A 21930-nucleotide genomic window follows, 5' to 3' on the forward strand; every position below is an offset into this window, starting at 1 on the left:
ACGATCTGGTAAACCGCCTGCATGTCCTTAAGGGTCAGGTAATTGCACAGCAACAGCATAGAGATTGGACCAAACTGACTGGAAATGATACCCCAGAACTACCGACACCAGGGGATAGGGTCATGGTCAAACTCATGGCAGGTAAAAAGGGACTAGGGGTTCGATGGGAGGGACCCGATGTAGTAATCATTGCTGGACAAGCATGCGCCTTAATAGACGAGAAACCCAGTCCGCGGTGGCGGCATTGGGCACAATTGAAACCTTCCCCTCATGGGTCATCCCATAGTCACAAGGATTGAGAGAACCCTCTGATGGTTCGGCGAACCTACGGAGCAGAGGGTAGCCATGGCATTGCCAGCTGCTGCACTTGTGATAGGAATGATCTGGATTTGTAGATGGGCAACCAGAGTGGCTGAGGATATGGGACTAAGGCACGGAGAGGATTATACGAGGAAGGAGGTGATGCGAATGATATAATACTAATTGAGCGGCGGTAGGTGTTTGTTTATACCCACAGGATTCTATTGCTAACACACTTTGGGGACCCCACTGCATCTCTGGTTCCAGCCATCACATTGACCCGCCTCGCCATAGACACGGAAGGAGCCGGACATTGCTGAAACACAAACCAATGACCGCATGTATACTAATGTCACGTGGATACGCCGGGCTGCTGTAAATGTTATGAGGGATACAAAGGGGAGGTGTGGTGTAGGTTTATATTACGACGAGACTCAGGACGTATGCACAAACGGGATTCTTTACGTTCTTGCGGGGCAGCTAATACAAATTACTTGCAATTCCGAAATACCTGGGCCCTATATCAGATGGGAACCCAGGATCAAGGGAATTACAGGTGTTATGGAAAGCTGGGAGACAGGACCTTTGCCCCCAGGCAAGATGACAATTGTTTTTTAAAATGACCGATCAGAAAACGTTAAATGCCCTCGATGGCCCAAATCGCCCTATTGTGAAATATAAAGTAATAGGGGACCGTCTGGAAATTCACTGTATGGATCCCTGCCAGGCACATAACCGTACTGAAAATCATGAGATGATATGTGATAGATCAACAGCTTTGTATCAGGGAAGTGAGGTAGGCAGTCAGCAGCACAGGAGCCCGAGAATCGGGTGGGATATTGTCTGAAGCAAGGACCCCATCGGATAAGAGTGGGGACCAGGCCGAAGCCTACCACCACCACTGTGATGCGAGCTCCCGCTCGGTTACAACCACGAGTCCAAGGACAACCCCCAAGCCCGAATGTGATGAACATATCACAAGCCACACTATGGGACATGGGTTAGTTCTGACCCCCACTGATGAATCAGTGATGAAAGTACCCGGATATGAACATGTAAAAGTTATGATTAATCTGACCAGCCTACATTTACCAGCCTATTGCTGTGGGCAAGGATTGTTTGTAGCCTTGGAGGGGGAGATTTTGGGTGGGATTGGATTGAAAACACATAAGCGACAACGGAGAGACCTAGTGGAACTAGTAGTTGGAGGATATGGGCAGGAGTTTTGACTGTCAACGCCCTTGACATTGCAGAGAGAAGTGAAGAGATTGAGGTTATGAAAGGGCAATTGAGAGCTGCAGTTAAGGATATATACCAGGATGCCGGAATGGCTACAGACCTTAGCCAGCAGGTCAATCAGCTTGTGTGGAAGGCACTTGAAACAGTTGTTGCCATATCAGACAACAATTAATGAGTTACGTTGTATAACAACTATACAAAACGAGGCATTGTGTGTGAATTGCCTGGGTACAATGTTGTTCTAACCAATGCATCTGAGTCTATTGCCATTGGCTATCATGAACTGACTCCATAGAGGGAAGTGTCCATCGTGGAAGCAGATGACCTCAAGCGAACTGACGATGACCAACGGATTCACCGAAACGTCCAGAAGCCACTTCCACGCATTCCACGCTTGCGGCCTGACTGGGAAGGACTTAAGAAGGAGGCAACGCAGGTTGACCACCTCTGGAAAACAAGGAGCAGGAGCTCATTAAGACTCACGCCGAGAAGGCTGAGGAACTGTTTAAATCACAGAACATTTTCTCTGAAATATGGAATTGGGGACTGAATATCAATATCCATCCATGGATACATAAGAACATAAGAACATAATAACGAGGAGCAGGAGTAGGCCATATGGCCCCTTGAGCCTGCTCCGCCATTCAATGAGATCATGGCTGATCTTTTGTGGACTTAGCACCACTTTCCGGCCCAAACACCATAACCCTTAATCCCTTTATTCTTCAAAAAAAATCTATCTTTATCTTACAAAACATTTAATGAAGGAGCCTCAATTGCTTCACTGGGCAAGGAATTCCATAGATTCACAACCCTTTGGGTGAAGAAGTTCCTCCTAAACTCAGTCCTAAATCTACTTCTCCTTATTTTGAGGCTATGCCCCCAGTTCTGCTTTCACCCGCCAGTGGAAACAACCTGCCCGCATCTATCCTATCTATTCCCTTCATAATTTTATATGTTTCTATAAGATCCCCCCTCATCCTTCTAAATTCCAACGAGTACAAACCCAGTCTACTCAATCTCTCCTCGTAATCCAACCCCTTCAGCTCTGGGATTAACCTAGTGAATCTCCTCTGCACACCCTCCAGTGCCAGTACGTCCTTTCTCAGGTAAGGAGACCAAACTGAACCAATACTCCAGGTGTGGCCTCACTAACACCTTATACAATTGCAGCATAACCTCCCTAGGCTTAAACTCCATTCCTCTAGCAATGAAGGACAAAATTCCATTTGCCTTCTTAATCACCTGTTGCACCTGTAAAACAACTTTGTGCGACTCATGCACTAGCACACCCAGGTCTCTGCACAGCAGCATGCTTTAATATTTTATCATTTAAATAATAATCCCTTTTGTTGTTATTCCCACCAAAATGGATAACCTCACATTTGTCAACATTGTATTCCAGCTGCCAGACCCTAGCCCATTCACTTAACCTATCCAAATCCCTCTGCAGACTTCCGGTATCCTCTGCACTTTTTCCTTTACCACTCATCTTAGTGTCATCTGCAAACTTGGACACATTGCCCTTGGTCCCCAACTCCAAATCATCAATGTAAATTGTGAACAATTGTGGGCCCAACACTGACCCCTGAGGGACACCACTAGCTACTGATTGCCAACCAGAGAAACACCCATTAATCCCCACTCTTTGCTTTCTATTAATTAACCAATCCTCTATCCATGCTACTACTTTACCCTTAATGCCATGCATCTTTATCTTATGCAGCAACCTTTTGTGTGGCACCTTGTCAAAGGCTTTCTGGAAATCCAGATATACCACATCCATTGGCTCCCCGTTATCTACCGCTCTGGTAATGTCCTCAAAAAATTCCACTAAATTAGTTAGGCACGACCTGCCCTTTATGAACCCATGCTGCGTCTGCCCAATGGGATATTTTCCATCCAAATGCCTCGCTATTTCTTCCTTGATGATAGATTCCAGCATCTTCCCTACTGCCGAAGTTAAGTTCACTAGTCTATCATTACCCGCTTTCTGCCTACCTCCTTTTTTAAACAGTGGTGTCACGTTTGCTAATTTCCAATCCGCCAGGACCGTCCCAGAGTCTAGTGAATTTTGGTAAATTATCACCAATGCATTTGCAATTTCCCTAGCCATCTCTTTTAGCACTCTGGGATGCATTCCATCAGGGCCAGGAGACTTTTCTACCTTTAGCCCCATTAGCTTGCTCATCACTACCTCCTTAGTGATAACAATCATCTCAAGGTCCTCACCTGTCATAGCCTCATTTCTATCAGTCGCTGGCATGTTATTTGTGTCTTCCACTGTGAAGACCGACCCAAAAAACCTGTTCAGTTCTTCAGCCATTTCCTCATCTCTCATTATTAAACCTCCCTTCTCATCCTCTGAAGGACCAATATTTACCTTAGCCACTCTTTTTTGTTTTATATATTTGTAGAAACTTTTATTATCTGTTTTTATATTCTGAGCAGGTTTACTCTCATAATCTATCTTACTCTTCTTTATAGCTTTTTAAGTAGCTTTCTGTTGCCCCCTAAAGATTTCTCAGTCCTCTAGTCTCCCACTAATCTTTGCCACTTTGTATGCTTTTTCTTTCAATTTGATACTCTCCCTTATTTCCTTAGATATCCACGGTCGATTTTCCCTCTTTCTACCGTCCTTCCTTTTTGTTGGTATAAACCTTTGCTGAGCACTGTGAAAAGTCACTTGGAAGGTTCTCCGCTGTTCCTCAACTGTTTCACCATAAAGTCTTTGCTCCCAGTCTACCTCAGCTAGCTCTTCTCTCATCCTATTGTAATCTTCTTTGTTTAAGCACAAAACACGAGTGTTTGATTTTACCTTCTCACCCTCCATTTGTATTTTAAATTCCACCATATTGTGATTGCTCCTTCCGAGATGATCCCTAACTATGAGATCATTAATCAATCCTGTCTCATTACACAGGACCAGATCTAGGACCGCTTGTTCCCTTCTAGGATCCATTACATACTGTTCTAGGAAACTATCGCGGATACATTCTATAAACTCCTCCTCAAGGCTGCCTTGACCGACCTGGTTAAACTAATCGACATGTAGATTAAAATCCCCCATGATAACTGCTGTACTATTTCTACATGCATCAGTTATTTCTTTGTTTATTACCTGCCCCACCATAATGTTACTATTTGCTGGCCTATAGACTACTCCTATCAGTGACTTTTTCGCCTTACTATTCTTGATTTCCACCCAAATGGATTCAACCTTCTCCTCCATAGCACCGATGCCATCCCTTACTATTGCCCGGATGTCATCCTTAAATAACAGAGCAACACCACCTGCCTTACCATCCACTCTGTCCTTCCGAATAGTTTGATACCCTCGGATATTTAACTCCCAGTCTTGACCATCCTTTAACCATGTTTCAGTAATGGCCACTAAATCATAGTCATTCACGATGATTTGCGCCATCAACTCAATTACCTTCTTCCGAATACTACGAGCATTCAGGTAAAGTACATTTATGTTGGCTTTAATACCTCTGTTTTGAATCTTAACACCTCAATCAGTAATGTATAACTATATTGCATGTTGTTGTAATTCTGCTGCTGTTTATATTGCTTGTCTTTTTTATTACGCTCTGTTGCCTCAGAAACTGCATTTTGAAATGGCGGAAAGACAGTCGTTTGCTAAATAAAAAGGAACTGTTACAGCTCTTACCTGTTGAGCATTCCACACCTAGGCTTGAATCCAACAAGTTCAGTATGTCCATTCAATGGTCTATTCTTGGGCTAGCCAAGCACCAAAAGGGGTATTGAAGGGTGTGTCCAGAGATGAGACCTCTTAAACTGAATAGCTATGATGACACTAGAGTAGCTCTACATAAGTTTGTTTATTAAGGATTGAGATTAATCATAGAAAGTATACCCAGTAACCAGTATTAACCATTAAACCTGTATTTTAGGACAGAGCAGTGATAATCATGTAAACTCTGGCTATAAGCAGTGGCCACAATGCATGATGGGATTTACACTAACTAACTTGCCCATGTTTTTGAGACACACGGGTTGTGTGGTCAGCAGATTACATAGTGGTCTGAGTAAACATGTTTTATCAGTGGCCCCAGTATCCTGCAGTAAATCCATTGCAGTAAAGAGGATACCAGTTCTAGTAACCTGCCCCGAGATGGACAATGAGTGGACAGGATCTGACTGCGATATCAGGATGGGAATGTCCGGGAAAAATAACGTTAAAATGGACACAGGAGCCGGGATTCTCCCCTACCCAGCGGGGCGGGGGTCCCGGTGTGATGGAGTGGCATGAACCACTTCGGCGTCGGGCCGCCCCAAAGGTGCGGAAGTCTCCGCACCTTTAGGGGCCACGCCCTAACATTGAGGGGCTAGGCCCGCGCCGGAGTGGTTGGCGCTCCACCGGCTGGCGTGGACGGTCTTTGGCTGAAGGGACTTTGCCAGCCGGCAAAAGACCGCACATGCGCCGGAGCGTCAGCGGCTGCTGACGTCATCCCCGCACATCCGCAGGTGAGGGGGTCACTTCTGCCTCCGCCATGGTGAAGACTATGGTGAAGGCGGAAGGAAACGAGTGCCCCCACTCCACTGGCCCGCCCGCCGATCGGTGGGCCCTGATCGCGGGCCAGGCCACTGTGGGGGCACCCCCCGGGGCCAGATCGCCCGGCGCCCCCCCCAGGATCCAGGACCCCAGAGCCTGCCCACGCGGCCTGCCCCTGCTGGTAAGGTAGGCTTGATCTACGCCGGGAGAGGCTTGACAGCAGTGGGACTTCGGCCCTTCACAGGCCAGAGAATCGCCGGGGGGGGGGGGGGGGGGGGGGGGGGGGGCTGACTGGCGCGGAGCGATTCCTGCCCCCACCGAATCTCCGGTGCCGGAGAATTCGGGACACGGCGGAGCGGGATTGACGCCGGCCCCCTGCGATTCTCTGACCCGGCGGGGGGGGGCGGAGAATCTCACCCAGGATCTTGGTAAACAACAGGTGACAGAATGGGGTTCAATCATGAGCTGATTACAATTTTACTGGACAGCTTGGATTGGAGCAACACACACGGGGCTTTACCACAACAGTGGGCATACCCATGGTGCAGGAGGCCATCGATTACACACACGGGATTCACCAGGATAGTGGGCGTCCCCATGGGGCAGTGTTCCATCGACGACACACACGAGGCTTTGTAGGCATTGTATATTGAAACTGTGATTGTGACGTGTGATGTATCTGTGTACACAGACTGGATTGTGAAGTGTGATGTACCTGTGTACACAGACTGGATTGTGAATTGTGATGTATCTGTGTACACAGACTGGATTGTGAAGTGTGATGTACCTGTGTACACAGACTGGATTGTGAAGTATGATGTACCTGTGTACACAGACTGGATTGTGAATTGTGATGTATCTGTGTACACAGACTGGATTGTGAAGTGTGATGTACCTGTGTACACAGACTGGATTGTGAAGTGTGATGTACCTGTGCACACATACTGGATTATGAAGTGTGATGTACCTGTGTACACGGACTAGATTGTGAAGTGAGATGTACCTGTGTACACAGACTGGATTGTGAAGTGTGATGTACCTGTGCACACAGCCCTGATTGTGAAGTGTGATGTACCTGTGTACACAGCCTGGATTATGAAGTGTGATGTACCTGTGTACACGGACTGGATTGTGACGTGTGATGTACCTGTGTACAGACTGGATTGTGAAGTGTGATGTACCTGTGTACACAGACTGGATTGTGAAGTGTGATGTACCTGTGCACACAGACTGGATTGTGACGTGTGATGTATCTGTGTACACAGACTGGATTGTGAAGTGTGATGTATCTGTGTACACAGACTGGATTGTGAAGTGTGATGTATCTGTGTATACATATTGAACCATGAAGTGTGTTGCTGCTGTGTACAAAGATTGGATTGTGAAATGCATACTCACTGGAAAGGAATATTTTGTGCCAAAATAAAACTCACTGATTATCATCTGAATAAATATTTTATTGTTGTTTTAAATGGATCTTTATACTTTGTCTGTTCGGAAATTCAGAGGGAGAGATGGAACTCAGGTCGTTACATTCTTCACTAAATATTCTTTCAGCTCCTTAATGAGAGCCCTGGAGCTGGAAAGGGAAACAGAGAAAGACATCTTTTCAAGAAGCTCATGTACACAATGTCCATTGTCCATTACCCACTAATGACACTCCGTCTACATTCAACTCATTGTTTAAACTCCAGCCCACCTCCTGTTCCTATCCATATGTTTCAGTCAGGGAGCCAGATATGTCTAGCAGTGCAGGAGGAGGCCATTCAGCCCCTCGGGTCTGTGCTAGCTGTTTAATAGAGTCATTCACAACTAACATCTCAGTTTAATGTCTGTTATGGGGAAGTGACTGTAATCTGTGATTAGACACAAAATGAGTGAGAAATATGAACTGATCCGAGAGAGTCAGCATGGATTTAAAAAGGGTCAGACATGGTTCACTAACATGGTTACATTTGTTAACGAGGTCACTAATGTGGCAGATATGGGAATGTCTGTGAATGTTATTTATTTCCAGAAGACATTCTAGAAGGTTCCACATGAGAGGCTGTTTGAGGAGATCTTTTTCCAAGGATAAAGAATTGGTTAAGATGTCAGAAACAGGGAATGGGGATAATGTCTGTGTGTTCCAAGCTTAAGTCTCAGCTTCTCATTCTATTTATCAATGACTTGGATGAAAGAATAGATAACACGATTACTGACCAAAGAAAGAGAAATCAGAGTCTTTTCTAAATGGTGGGAAGCTGGGAATTGTGGAGGAACAGAGAGATGAGGCCAATGTTGTAAAGAGTCTGGTTGAGCAGCAGACAGCTCAGGGAGAGGGATGGAGTTTGTATCGGGAGCTGAAGACGATGGCTTTGATCTTCCCAATGTGTTTCCCAGTGAGCCTGGCTCCTCAGTCCTGACTGCTCTTAGCTGCTGTTCTTTTCACTGATTGGACAGTTATTGTTAGAGATTCAGACCACAGCAGAAACCCCCAGTGTAAAAAATAACAGCAAAGACTGTCAGATCGGAAGATTGAAACGTAACCAACAGAGGAAGTGAAAGAAGGGGCTCAGAGCAGCTGGATGTTTGTTACTGACACGGGAGAAAACTGTGAACCGTGTCCACTACCTCGAATCTTCCAGCACAGAAGAAGGCCATTCTGCCCATCGTGCTGTGATTTACCCAATTAGTCCCACTCCCCCTCTCTATCCCCATAACCCAGCAAATCTTTCCCTTTCAGGGATATCTCCAATTGCCTCTTGTAGACCTGGGTCCACAGCACGAGACTGTCCCTAACCTGGCTCCAAATTGGCATCTCATTCATTCATTGGAAGACAAAATGCCTGGGCTGGGAAATGGAGCTCAGGGCTCCGAACATTCCCTCTCCCCTCCTGAGGGACACTTCATGCTGGGATACAGTTCCATGGAGCCCCACAGCACAATGTGGGGGAGGCCGTGGTGTAGTGGTAATGTCACTGGACTAGTAATCCAGAGGCCCAGGCTAATGCTCTGGTCACAGGTTCAAATCCCACCATGGCAGCTGGTGGACACACAGAATGACCAGTAAGCACACAGAACACAGCAGCCAATCATCAGACAGGACACGACCACTATAAAGCCAGAGGGCACCAGTTTTCCCGCTCTCTCGGGATCCAGCCTCTGAGACAGTCAGAGCTCATGAGCATAACCTGTGCAATCACCATGTGGTAGTCAGTTAGTCTGGTCAGGCTAGCATCAGGTCTCCAGTCAAGTCAGCATAGTGTCAACCCACAGTTGAACATGTATAATAGTTTAGATGTTAAATAAAATCGTGTTGCATCTCATCAAGTGTTGGAAGTCTGTCTCTCGCTACACTGCATCAAACGCAGTCCACATTGACCCGGCCTGTCCAACACATCAGAAACCATTGTCGATTGTCGTAACATACCCGTCTGGTTCACTAATGTCCTTTAGGGAAGGGAATCTGCCGTCCTTACCTGGTCTGGCCTACATGTGACTCCAGACCCACAGCAATGTGGTTGACTCTGAAATAGCCACTCAGTTGTATCAAACCGCTGAAAATTCTAAAAGGAATGAAACCGAACAGACCACCCGACATCGACATAGACCCCGGAAACAACAACGGCAAACCCAGCCCTGTCGACCCTGCAAAGGCCTCCTTCCTGATATCTGGGGACATGTGTCAGAATTGGGGGAGCTGTCCCACTGACTGGTCAGACACAGTCATACTTTCAGAATTATGCCTCACAGATAATGCGCGCAATTCTCCGGAAACATTTCAAAGTGTTAGCGAGCGGGAATTGCTGCAAAGTTCCCGGCTCTCAGCCCAGCGAGCCGGCAACTCTATTCCGCGTTAATTGGTCCATTGACGAGGCCTCACGGATTTCTTGTCTCAAATAAAGGCTCGCCAGCTGATTCAACGATACCACGTTCGCTAACCCCCCACTCACAAAGTCGAACAGCACTTCACCCCTCCATCACCCCCCCCCCCCCCCCCCCCCCCCCCCCACACCCCCCTCTCCCACCACTGTGAACCATGCTTGTAGCTAACGATGCCCTCTCTGTGTCTCCTCAGGAAAAGCTCTCCCATAACCATCGGGAGAGTGCCCAGACTGGTGGACATAAGAATCGTCACCTCTTTGAGGAGCAGGCCCTGGATGTGACGGTGTAGCCGAGGACAGAATAGTCACCCACACGGAGGCTGGCGGATGCTGCTGATGTGAGGGACCACCAGAATCCACCCAGGGACCTGTCAAACGTGAGTTATTATTCCCTTACTGACTGGTCCATCCCTCCCACTGACCACATGTCCATTCTCCCGCAAGTCCTCCAGCCGACGGCACCAGCCCTTCCCGTGAGGCCTCCTCTCCTGACTCCGAGCAGAACACCTCAGAGGAGATCTCCAAGGATACAACCTTTATAATTGTGTCACAGCTGTCATCTCCCCCTCCACCAGTGCAGATACACACACCTCGGTGGAAAACCCATCCCCAGCCGAGGGTCCCTCAACCCCCTCTTTGCCTGTGAGTAACGATGGCTACTCACCTCCTCAGCTCCCCACAGAAGCCCTTCCGCCAGGTTCACCATTTTAAATGGAGTATTAATCGGCGTCAGCATGACCACTTGCTGGGGAGGCGGCTGAATGATGGGAGGCCGTTGGATATGGGGTCGCTCCCGTTAATTGTATGGAAATGGGGCTTACGTGGTGATAATTGGTTTCTTGCCGCGCTACGGCGAGATCCTGATTTGGCCTATGGGAGCGGCCGGTTACATCGCAAACTGTTTAGCACCTGGCACGGATCTCATTTTGTCCTCTCCCGCTGTTCACCGGCCTTGTTTGAACGAGAGCGCAAAGAGGCTGGAGAATTGTGGCCAACGTCCCAGATAATATCACCATTCCCTGGGTATGTCCTGTCTCACCAGCAGGACAGACTCAGCAGAGGTGGGGGCAAAGTGGTATACTGTCGGGAGGAGAATGTGCAAACTCCACACAGACAGTGACCCAGGGCCGGGATTCGAACCCGGGTCCTCAGCGCCGTAGGCAGCAATGCTAACCACTGTGCCACCGTGCTGCCCCGGGACAAACATACTTGGCCTCATCCTCAACAATCTGCATTCCACAGATACATCTGTCCATGACAGTATCGGTAGGAGTGACCACCACACAGTCCTTGTGGAGACAAAGATCCATCTTCATATTGAGGACACACTCTATTCTGTTGTGTGGCACTACCACAGTGCTAAATGGGATAGATTCAGAACAGATCTAGTAACTCAATACTGGGCATCCATGAGGTGGTGTGGGTCATCAGCAGCAGCAGAATTGGACTGGACCACCATCTGCAACCTCATGACTCTGCATATCTCCCACTCTACCATTATCACTGAGCCAGGGGTGCAACCCTGGTTTAATGAAGAGTGCAGGAGAGCACGCCAGGAACAACACCAGGCAATCTGGTGCATTACAACACAGGACTACTTGTGTATCAAACAGCGCTTTCAGCTAGTGACAGACAGCTAAACGATCCCACAACCAATGGATAAGATCTAAGCTCTGCAGTCCTGCCACATCCAGCTGTGAATGCTGATGGACAATTAAACAACTCACTGGAGGAGGAGGCTCCACAAATATCCTCATCCTCAATGATGGAAGAACCCAGTGCATTCGTACTAAAGACAAGGCGGAAGCATTCACAACAATCTTCAGCCAGAAGGGCCGAGTGGATGATCCATCTCGGTCTCCTCCTGAGGTCTCCATATCACAGATGTCAGTCTTCAGCCAATACGATTCACTCCACGTGATATTAATAAACGGCTGAAGGCACTGGATACTCAAAGCCTATGGGCCCTGACAATATTCCAGCAATAGTATTGAAGACTTGTGCTCCAGAACTTGCTGCACCCCTAGCAAGGCAGCATTTGACCGAGTCTGGCATCAAGGAGCCCAAGCTAAACTGGAGTCAATGAGAATTGGGGGCAAAACCATCCGCTGGTTGGTCTCATACACGGCACAAAGGAAGATGGTTGCTGTAGTTGGAGGTCAATCATCTCAGCTTCAGGACATAACTGCAGGAGTTGCTCAGGGTAGTGTCCAAAGCCCAACCATCTTCAGCTGCTTCATCAATGACCTCCCTTCCATCATAAGGTCAGAAGTGGGGATGTTTGCGGATGATTGCACAATGTTCAGCACCATTCACGACTCCTCAGATAATGAAGCAGTCCTTGTCCAAGTGCAGTAAGACTGGACAGTATCCAGAGTTGATTTGACAAGTGGTAAGTAACATTAACACCACAGAAATGCCAGGCAATGTCCATCTCCAACAAGAGAGAATCCAACCATTGCCTCGTGACATTCAATGAATTGTGTACCATCATTGAATCCCCCATTATTAACATCCTGGGAGTTTACCATGAACCAGATACTGAACTGGGCGAGCCACATAAATAGCAAAGTCATCATAGTCCCAGATGACCATAGGCTGCTTTCCCCTTAGACAGGGAGATCTGGCTGGTGGTGATTTAACCTGAGGGACACCACACCTCAGGCGAGCGACAAGGTTCAGAATTCAGGATCAAAATGCAGGAATGCCCTCCCTAACAGCACTGTGGGTGTACCTACGACTCAGGGTCTGTAGCGGTTCAAGAAGGCAGCTCATCACCACATCCGCTGGGGCAATTAGGGATGGGCAATAAATGCTGATCCAGCCAGTGACACCCACATCACATGAATGGATACATTAAAAAAATCTAACATCAGCCTCTTCCCCATTCTGTTTGGGGCAGTTTGAACCCTTTCATCAGGATATTTGACTGAAGGAGCCATCACTACTTTGTCTAATTCTGTCCCCAAACAAAATCCCCACACAAAATGAATTTAATTAGTGCCTTAATGTACAAAACATCCCAGGATGTTACGCAGAGCGGCAGTAAGAGGAGCGGGGGAGTTGGGGGTATTTAAGGAAGGTTAATCGAAGGCTTGGATTGAAGGAAGGAGTTTGATGGGGTGGAGTGACCTGGAGAGGGGGAGGGTTTAAGGGTGAGAGTTCAGAGATCAGGCCCTAGGCATCTGAAGGCTCTGCTGTCAATGGTGGGATGAAGGAAGTAGCGATGGGCAGGAGACCAGAGTCAGAGGATGGAAGGGTGAGGGAGGGAATGTGAGTCTGCAGCAGGATGCAGAGGTAGGGAGGAGTGAGGCCATGGAGGGAATTGGAGGTCAGTAAGGTCAGGGGTAAGAGGTCAGTGAGGTTAGGGGCAATAGATCAGTGAGTTCAAAGGTAACAGGTCAGTGAGATCAGGGCTAACAGATAAGTGATGTAGGGAATAACAGGTCAGTGAGGTCAGAATTAACAGGTCAGTGAGGTCAGAATTAACAGGTCAGTGAGGTCAGATTTAACAGGTCAGTGAGGTCAGAATTAACAGGTCAGTGAGGTCAGAATTAACATGTCAGTGAGGTCAGATTTAACAGGTCAGTGAGGTCAGAATTAACAGGTCAGTGAGGTCAGGGGTAACAGATTAGTGATGTAGGGAATAACAGGTCAGTGAGGTCAGAATTAACAGGTCAGTGAGGTCAGAATTAACAGGTCAGTGAGGTCAGGGGTAAAAGGTCAGTGAGGTCAGGGGTACCAGCTCAGTGAGGTCAGAATTAACAGGCCAGTGAGTTCAGAATTAACAGGTCAGTGAGGTCAGAATTAACAGGTCAGTGAGGTCAGGGGTAACAGATCAGTGAGGTCAGAATTACCAGGTCAGTGAGGTCAGGGGAGTTCTGGAATGGCACTTGGGGTGCGAATCTTCGGCCTGTTGTGCTCTCGCTTGAGCTCATCCATCTTTGAGGAAGTCAGAAGGAGGAAAAAGGGGAAGCTGTAGATGTGATGTACACGGAATTCCAAAAGGTATTTGGTCAGGTGCCACACAAAATGTTACTGCACAAGATATGGGGCTGGATTCTTCGCCGCAAGGTCGCCATGGGTGGGACGCGGACCCTGTAAAGGTCCTTTGACCTCGGGCGGAATGTCCGGTTACCGGGTGGGTGTGGCTGGAGAATCCCGCCCATGATCCCATGGTATACAGTGTAATATCTGAATATGGATGTTGGATTTTTTGGTTAACAGAAATCAGGGAGTGGGGTAAATGCTTTGTTATGCGTTGGCAAGCTGCAACTACAGATCACGTTAGTCTGCAGGTCCAGCAAGTGATCAGGAAGGGAAATGGAATGTTGGTGTTTATTATAAGAGGAACAGAAAATAAAAACAGGGACATTTTACTGCAGCTGTACAGGGATAAAAGTCCAGAAGAACGAGACATGATCTCCAATAAAGATATCCTGAGGGGACTAATAGATTGAATGAGATTGTTCCCTCCTCTCAGGTAGAGGGAGATGAAAACACAAAGGAACAAATAGAGAAATAAAGTGAGGGAGAAAGAGAGATAAAATCAGGGTGAAAGAGAGAGACAGAGAGAGAGTCTGAGGGACAGGTATCAATGGAGGGAGAGAGGGGGGAGAACAAGCAGATACAGTGAGGCAGGAAGAACAAGACAGAGAGACAGAGAGAGAGGGGGAGAGACAGAAACTGAGGGACTGATACTGAGGGAGGGAGTGAGAGAGAAGAAGAGGAAGTGAAGGTGCTGACGTGGTGTCTCTGCCTCATACCATTTACATACTGAGGAACGGGCTGTCAGACTCTCACAGGCTGCAGCTTTATAAAGCAGAGCCCAGTGAAGGGAGAGTTTATCAGTAACCAGGCACAGGGACAGGAGCAGACACCATGGTTTCAGCCATCCAGCTGATCTGGCCTCTGGCATTCTGCATCGCAGGTACAAATCTCTCTCCTTCCACCTTGAATATTTTCCTGCTCTCCATTTCAATCCAATTCTACTGACTTGTGATTGAAGGGAAAATGCTGAAAGCAGAGGAACAGTCAGTGTCTCCAACAATATCTCATTGTACAGGCTCTTTCTGTGACAGTTCTTACTTCACTCTGTTTCTCTATTACCCCTTAGGTATCAGTGGAGACATCATCATGACCCAGTCTCCCCCGGTGTTGTCATTGAGCCTGGGCCAGACCGCAACCATCAGCTGTACGGCCAGTCAATCTGTCAGCAATTATGTTAATTGGTATCAACAGCGAGAAGGTCAGAAACCGGCTCTGCTGATCTACCGGGCAACAACCCGGTTCACAGGAATATCCGACCGATTCACCGGCAGTGGGTCTGGAACACGATTCACCCTGACAATCAGCAATGTACAGAATGAGGATGTCGCTGATTATTACTGTCAGCAAGGTTACAGCAACCCCTACACAGTGATACAGAGCCTTACAAAAACCTCAATATCCACAGCACCACCTCCTCTCCTGACACTAAGCACAGTTTTATATAATATATGAACAGTTTTATATAAACACAAGAAAGGAACCTGAACACATTATTTTCACCGTCCACTACACACTCCAGTCACTGAAGGCCTCAGGTTTTTTATTCTCCATGTCCACGTATGAAGAGCAGCTGAAGGATTTATCATTCAAAATTAGACTTTTCAAATCTCCCAACAAAACACAGAGACATTGAGAGAAACAGAGAGTGAGAAAGAGTGAGAGAGAAAGACATGAGTGAGTGAGAGACAGAGAGAGACAGAGGGTGAGAGTGAGTGAGTGAAGCAGAGAGCAGAGGTTTTTGTACAGCCCCTGCACTGGAAGCTGTCAGTGTGGCTTACGTTCGGTAAAGGAACCAAGCTCAGACTGAGTAAGTAAACCCCAATCCTCCGTTATTAACCCTTTCAATACTGAAACTTTCTCAAACACAAATGCTGAATAGTTGAAGGTGTTAGTGAGGAGCTGCAGTGAATGAAAAGGTTCATTGAAGAACACTGTGTAGAACAGGGTGCCCAGCTGTATTTCTTTAGTTCCATTCCCCCCCTTTAAGCAGCAAGATATAAGTAAGCAGCTTTTACCCACCGTGTGGAGGAGATCTGGACGTTTGCAGACTGTGTTCACATTCCTGGACCATGGAGTGAAATCACTCACTAGACTCCTGTCAGTCTGCGTGTGACAGACACGGGCAGAGTTTGATGTGAGCTCTGGCTCCCTGTCACACTCTCTGATATAACTGATCACAGCAGCAGCAGCAGCACAGTGAGACACCGAGGTCCCACTTCCCCCAGCTTTAACTCTGCTCTCTCCACTCCCTGCTTATCTCTTAGCAAAGTTCTGATGACAAACAGGTCCAGCAGGGCTCACAATCCAGTGGCTTCAGTGTTCCAGGCTTTTGGGGAGACTCTCAGTTACTTTCTCTTTGGGTCGAGTTCAGTCCGATATTTATTCCTGATCCAATATTCCTGAAAATCCCTGGAGATATTTTTATTGTTTGATGTGATGTGTGATCTCTGGCTGAGCCAGCATTTATTGCCCATCCCTAATTGCCCTTGAACTGAGTGTCTTGCTCGGCCATTCCAGAGGACATTTCAGAGTCAACACATTACTGCGGATCTGGAGTCACTTGTAGGCCGGACAAGGTCAGGATGGCAGGTTCCCACTTCAGACACACACATCCCATAAATTAAGTTTAAAAAATGGCCCAAACTCCACTTTCCTGTCGGTCCCCATAACCCTTGACCCTCGTCAATCAAAAATCTGTCGAACTCAGCCTGGAATATATTCAATGTCCCAGCATGCACTGCTCTCTGGGAAAGAGAATTCCAAAAACTAACGACCCTCTGAGAGAAGAAATTCCTCCTCATCTCCACCTTAAATGGAGATCCCTTATTTTTAAACTGTATCCACTAATTCTCGATTCCCCACGAGGGGGAAACATTCTCTCAGCATCCACCCTGTCAAGCTCTCTCGGAATCTTATATGTTTCAATAAGATCACCTCTCATTCTGCAATGAGTACAGATCCAACCAGCTCAACCTTTCCTCATCAGACATTCCATTCCTCAGTGGAATCAGTGGTTACGGGGATAGGGTGCAGGAGTGGTCCTGAGTAGGGTGCTCTTTCGAGGGCTGCATGGTGGCACAGTGGTTAGCACTGCTGCCTCACGGCGCCAAGGTCCCAGGTACGATCCCGGCTCTGGGTCACTGTCCGTGTGGAGGTTGCGCATTCTCCCTTTGTTTGCGTGAGTTCCACCCCCACAACCCCAAAATGTACAGGGTAGGTGGATTGGCCACACCAAATTGCCTCTTAATTGGAAAAAATGAATTTGGTTTGATAAATTTATTTAATAAAAAAAGAAAATGTAGGGTGCTCTTTCCACTCAATGGGCCGAATGGCCTCCTTCTGCACTGTAAATTCTATGATTCTATGAGACCAAACCTTTCCCCAGTACACACGGTGTAGTCTCCCCAATGTGCTGTATAGATGGAGCAAGGCTTCCCTACTTTTATACTCCATCCCCCTTCAGTGGAATCAGCCCAGTGAACCTTCTCTGAACTGCTTCCAATGTCGGAATATCCATCCTTAAGTAAGGAGACCAACACTGTGCCCAGTACTCACGGTGTAGTCTCCCCAATGTACTGTATCGATGGAACAAGACTTCCCTACTTTTATACTCCATCCCCCTTGTAATAAAGGACAACATTCCATTGACCTTCCTCATCACTTGCTGTACCTGCAGGTTAACGTTCTGTGATTCATACACAAGGACACCCAGATCCCTCTGTACCACAGCTTTCTGCAGTCTCTCTCCATGTCAATAATATTCTGCTTTTCTATTCTTCCTAATAAAGTGGACAAGCTCACATTTCCCCACATTATACTCCATCTGTCAAATGTTCTCCCCACTCACTGAACCTATCACTATCCCTTTTCAGACTCTGTATCCTCCTCACAACTTGCTTTCCTACCTATCATTTTATCATCAGCAAATTTAGATACAATACTCTCATTGCCTTCATCCAGCTCATTAATATAGATTGGAGAGTTAAAACCCCAAACAACAGCCATCTTCCTTTGTGCTGGGTATGACTCCAACCAGCGGAGAGTTTCCCCCTGATTCCCATTGACTCCAGTTTTGCTCAGGCTCCTTGATACCAAACTTGGTCAAATGCTGCCTCGAGGTCAAAGGGCAGTTACTCTGGCCTCACCGCTGGAGTTCAGCTCTTTTGTCCATGTTTGAACCAAGGCTATAATGAGGTCAGGAGCTGTGTGACCCTGGCAGATCCTTAACTGAGCGTCAGTGAGCAGGTTATTGCTGAGTAAGTGCTACTTGATAACACTGTCATTAACAACACCAATCATTTTGCTGATGATCGCGAGATGACTGATCGACAGTAATTGTCCGGATTGGGTTTGTCCAGCTTTTTGTGAACAGGTCACACCTGGGTAACTGGTCGATGCCAGTTATGTATCTAAACTGGAACAGCTTGGCTGGGGGGTGTGACCTGGACACAAGACCACCAGAAATAGGGGCCGGATTTCTCCAGTGTTGCTATTCAATTATCCCACCAGCAGCACATCACCGCCAGCGGGTTTCACAGCGGCATCGGGTGGTTGCTGTGGCAAATCCCATTGACAATCGACGGACAGATATAATCCTGCCGCCAGAGATTGGCACGCAGCCAATAATCACGCAGCTGGTGAACCGATGTTCCCGCACAGGAGCAAGGATAGATTATTCTGACCCCTGGACACAGAGGCTAATCGTAATCTCACTCTTGACCTGAGCCCAGGGCTGGGCAGCAAGGTTTGAAGTGAAATCTAGAACCTTCTACACTGGCAGCCAATCAGTATCCTTTGTGAAGTGTGTTGATCCACGTCTGCTCCAACGTTCTGGGATAAATTACTCCGGTTCTGTGTGTGATCTGAGGTTTGTTAATGTTCAACCTGTTCCCCCAGAAATACTGATCAACAGTTTGAGCATCCTGATAGTTTAATAGGATTAAATGGGACACTGCATCTTTAAATACTCTCACTATTAACCATTTCAGTGCTGAATTTGTAGTGAACTTCTTTACAAATGTCTAAGTAACATTCCAAAATGATTTAATAAGCTTAACATCAAACCTTTACCTTCTGACTCTGAACCAATTTGAAATCCAATTTGTCACTTTCCCTTGGATTCCATCAGCTTTTAATTTCCAAACCCGTCTGTCATTGGAAACTTGGCAAAATCCTTGGAAAACCCATGTTGTCAACATTAAACTCACTCCCGTCATCAACCCTCCTCGTTCCCTCCTCATCAAATTCAAAATCGCTCCCTCAGCCTATCCCTTCCTCCCTTTTTAAACAATGGTACAACATTATCATCCACCAGTCCTCTGACACCAAGCCTGTAGTCAGAGAGGATTGGAAAATAATGGTCAGAGCCTCCGCTATTTCTTCCCTTCCTTCCCTTAGCAGCCTGGGATACATTTCACCCGGGCCTGGGGGTATCACCCCTTTCAAAGCTGATAAACACGTTAATATCTCCTCTCTCACTATCTTTATCACATCCAATATTTCACAATTCTCCTCCTCCTGAACTCCAATGTCTGCTTTGTCCCTCTCATTGGTTAAAGCTGATGTAAATTATTCATTAAGAACCAACTCCATGTTTTCTACCTCCACACACAAGTTACATTTTGCTCTCTAATTGGTCCCACTCATTCATTAGTTATCCTCTCACAATGTCCCTCACTAATGCTTTGTGTGAACATATTTATTCTGAACTCTCTCTACCTCCAGCTTGAATATCCTCCCTCTGCTCTGTCACTGTTTCCTGTCCATTTTGGCAAATCCCAGTTTCGGAAAATTGCCCTTTCCCCAATTTAAAACTTTTCCTCTTGGTCTATCTTTACCCTTTTCCATAACTACTCTAAATCTAACTGAATTATAATCACTATTACCCAAATACTCTCCCACTGATACCCCTTCTCCTGCCCAGATTCAATCTCTAAAACTGTCCAAAACTGCTCCTTCTCTTGTTGGGATTGTTCTGTACTGGTTAGAAAGGTTGCTCAGAATGGATTGTCAGAATTCCAGAACATCTATATATTGACACATGTCTTGATTCCAGTTAATATTTGGGAAGCTGAAATCCTTTATAATGGCAGCGATTAAAATTCCTTCTCTTCTCTTTCAGGCCGTGAGAATTCACAACCCACACTGACCCTGCTGCCCCCCTCCCTGGAGGAGGTCAAGACCAAGAACACTGCCACCCTGGTGTGCCTTGCCAATCACTTCTATCCCGATGAGCTGGTGGTGGAGTGGAAGAAGGATGGTGCAGCCATTTCGGACGGGGTTCAGACCAGCAACTACCTGCGAGCTTCGGACAACACCTACAGCGTCAGCAGCCTGCTGACCCTCTCTGGCTCTGCCTGGGAGTCCAACGCCCGCTTCTCCTGTGCCCTCACCCACGTGAGCCTCTCCTCTGCCCTCAGCAAGAGCATCAGGAGATCAGAATGTGTGTAGAGTGTTAGAGACAGTCCACAGAGGAGACACAACTTTAAATAGAACAGGGGTGAGCTGGGAGGGCAAAGGTCATTGTCAGCACTGAATTACAACCTTCTCGGGACTGAGTCTGAGACACTTCTGAGGGTCAGGGGTTAAGACATGTTTTTGGGACAGTGCAGAGGGATATTTACTCTGCATGTAATCCCATGCAGCATTTGTCCTGGGAATGTTTGATGGGACAGTGCAGACTCGTGATGCCAAGTAAAACCTCTCTAAGATGCTGAAGACTGTCAGCTGTACCAAAATAACGTGACCCCTGAAATCTCTGCTTCAGGAAACCAGACCTCCTTCCTGCTCACCCTGCAGTTACAATTTAAGGTTTAGTCACCATTTAAATGGACAGCATTCTCATGTCATTGAGAAAATCTCCATATTTTCCCTGTGAATTTCTCCAGCTTCCTCTGGCTGGGCTGTTTATTCAAGTCTTTTTTCTGACAATGTAAATCTGTAAAAGGTAATAAACATTAAGAATATTCAGTCTGTGTCTCGTGTGTGCTTTGGAAATGTCCCTCCTCCCCATCAGCTGATTGGCTGCATTTCAGCAAGTGATTGTCATGATTGGCTGGTTGGCCTGTCAATCAATGACACATTAGCAGAAGATTGGATTCAAAGACAATTATCAATCATTTTTAAATGATCTGTTTTATTTGTTTTGTGAGGGTCACAAAGAATCCAGCACGAGTTGAAGGATAGAAAGAAATAACATTTATTTACAATAACATATATACACAACAGCAGCAGCAACTCCCTTGCTGCTCACTCCTCTCTAGCTGGTTCCAAACTGGCCAGCTTTATTTATGCAGCGAATCTGCTTATGATTTCTGCCCCAACCCCCTCATTGGGGAATCTCATACTCCCAAAGGATTGTGGGATTGCCATTAGTCCCCAGCCAGTGGGAAGCAGGCATGTTATAACAATCTGGAATCTCTGAGTTTACAAGATTCAAATCAGAAAAGAGACTGAAAGTTGCTGGGATCAAATCATCACAATCACAATTCTCCAACCCATATTCCCCACCTCCCCCTTCTCCCATATTCTTCCTGTGTTTGTGTGGGTTTTCTTTGGGTGCTCCAGTTCCCCCACAGTCCAAAGATGTGCAGGTTAGGTGGATTGGCCATGCTAAATTGCCCTCAGTGTCCAAAAAGGTTAGGCGGGGTTACTGGGTTACGAAGATAGGGTAGAGGCATGGGCTTGGGTGGGGTGCTCTTTCCAAGGGCCAGTGCGGACTCGATGGGCTGAATGGCCTCCTTCTGCATTGTAAATTCTACGAATTCTATGAAGTTTATGAATTGTATATGACCTTACCACCTCACGTGGTCTCACTACTCCCAGTGTTTCAATCACAGATAAGACCATCGCTGATCACTTCCTTATATCACTCCCCACCCACATACCCCTTCCACACCCCAACCCTACCCCCTTTCTGTATCCATCCCTGGAAAAACCTATTCCCCAATTCAC

At 46.9% G+C, this 21930-nt stretch overlaps 1 long non-coding RNA gene and 1 gene segment (V, D, J or C); one reads left to right on the forward strand and one right to left on the reverse strand.

Annotated features, from left to right (window-relative positions):
* Positions 1 to 7497: 7497 nt before the first annotated feature.
* LOC119964979 lies at positions 7498 to 16303 on the reverse strand. Its single transcript, XR_005460406.1, has 2 exons — positions 15997 to 16303; positions 7498 to 7640 (listed from the first exon to the last, which is right to left on the reverse strand). It is a non-coding gene; the product is annotated as an uncharacterized LOC119964979 (long non-coding RNA).
* Positions 14705 to 20946, forward strand: LOC119964968. The segment is given in 4 exon segments: positions 14705 to 14857; positions 15044 to 15338; positions 15750 to 15784; positions 20099 to 20946. Coding segments are annotated over 4 exon segments (708 nt in total).
* Positions 20947 to 21930: the final 984 nt, after the last annotated feature.

Source organism: Scyliorhinus canicula, chromosome 4, assembly GCF_902713615.1.
Source record: "Scyliorhinus canicula chromosome 4, sScyCan1.1, whole genome shotgun sequence".
Taxonomy (NCBI): Eukaryota; Metazoa; Chordata; class Chondrichthyes; order Carcharhiniformes; family Scyliorhinidae; genus Scyliorhinus; species Scyliorhinus canicula.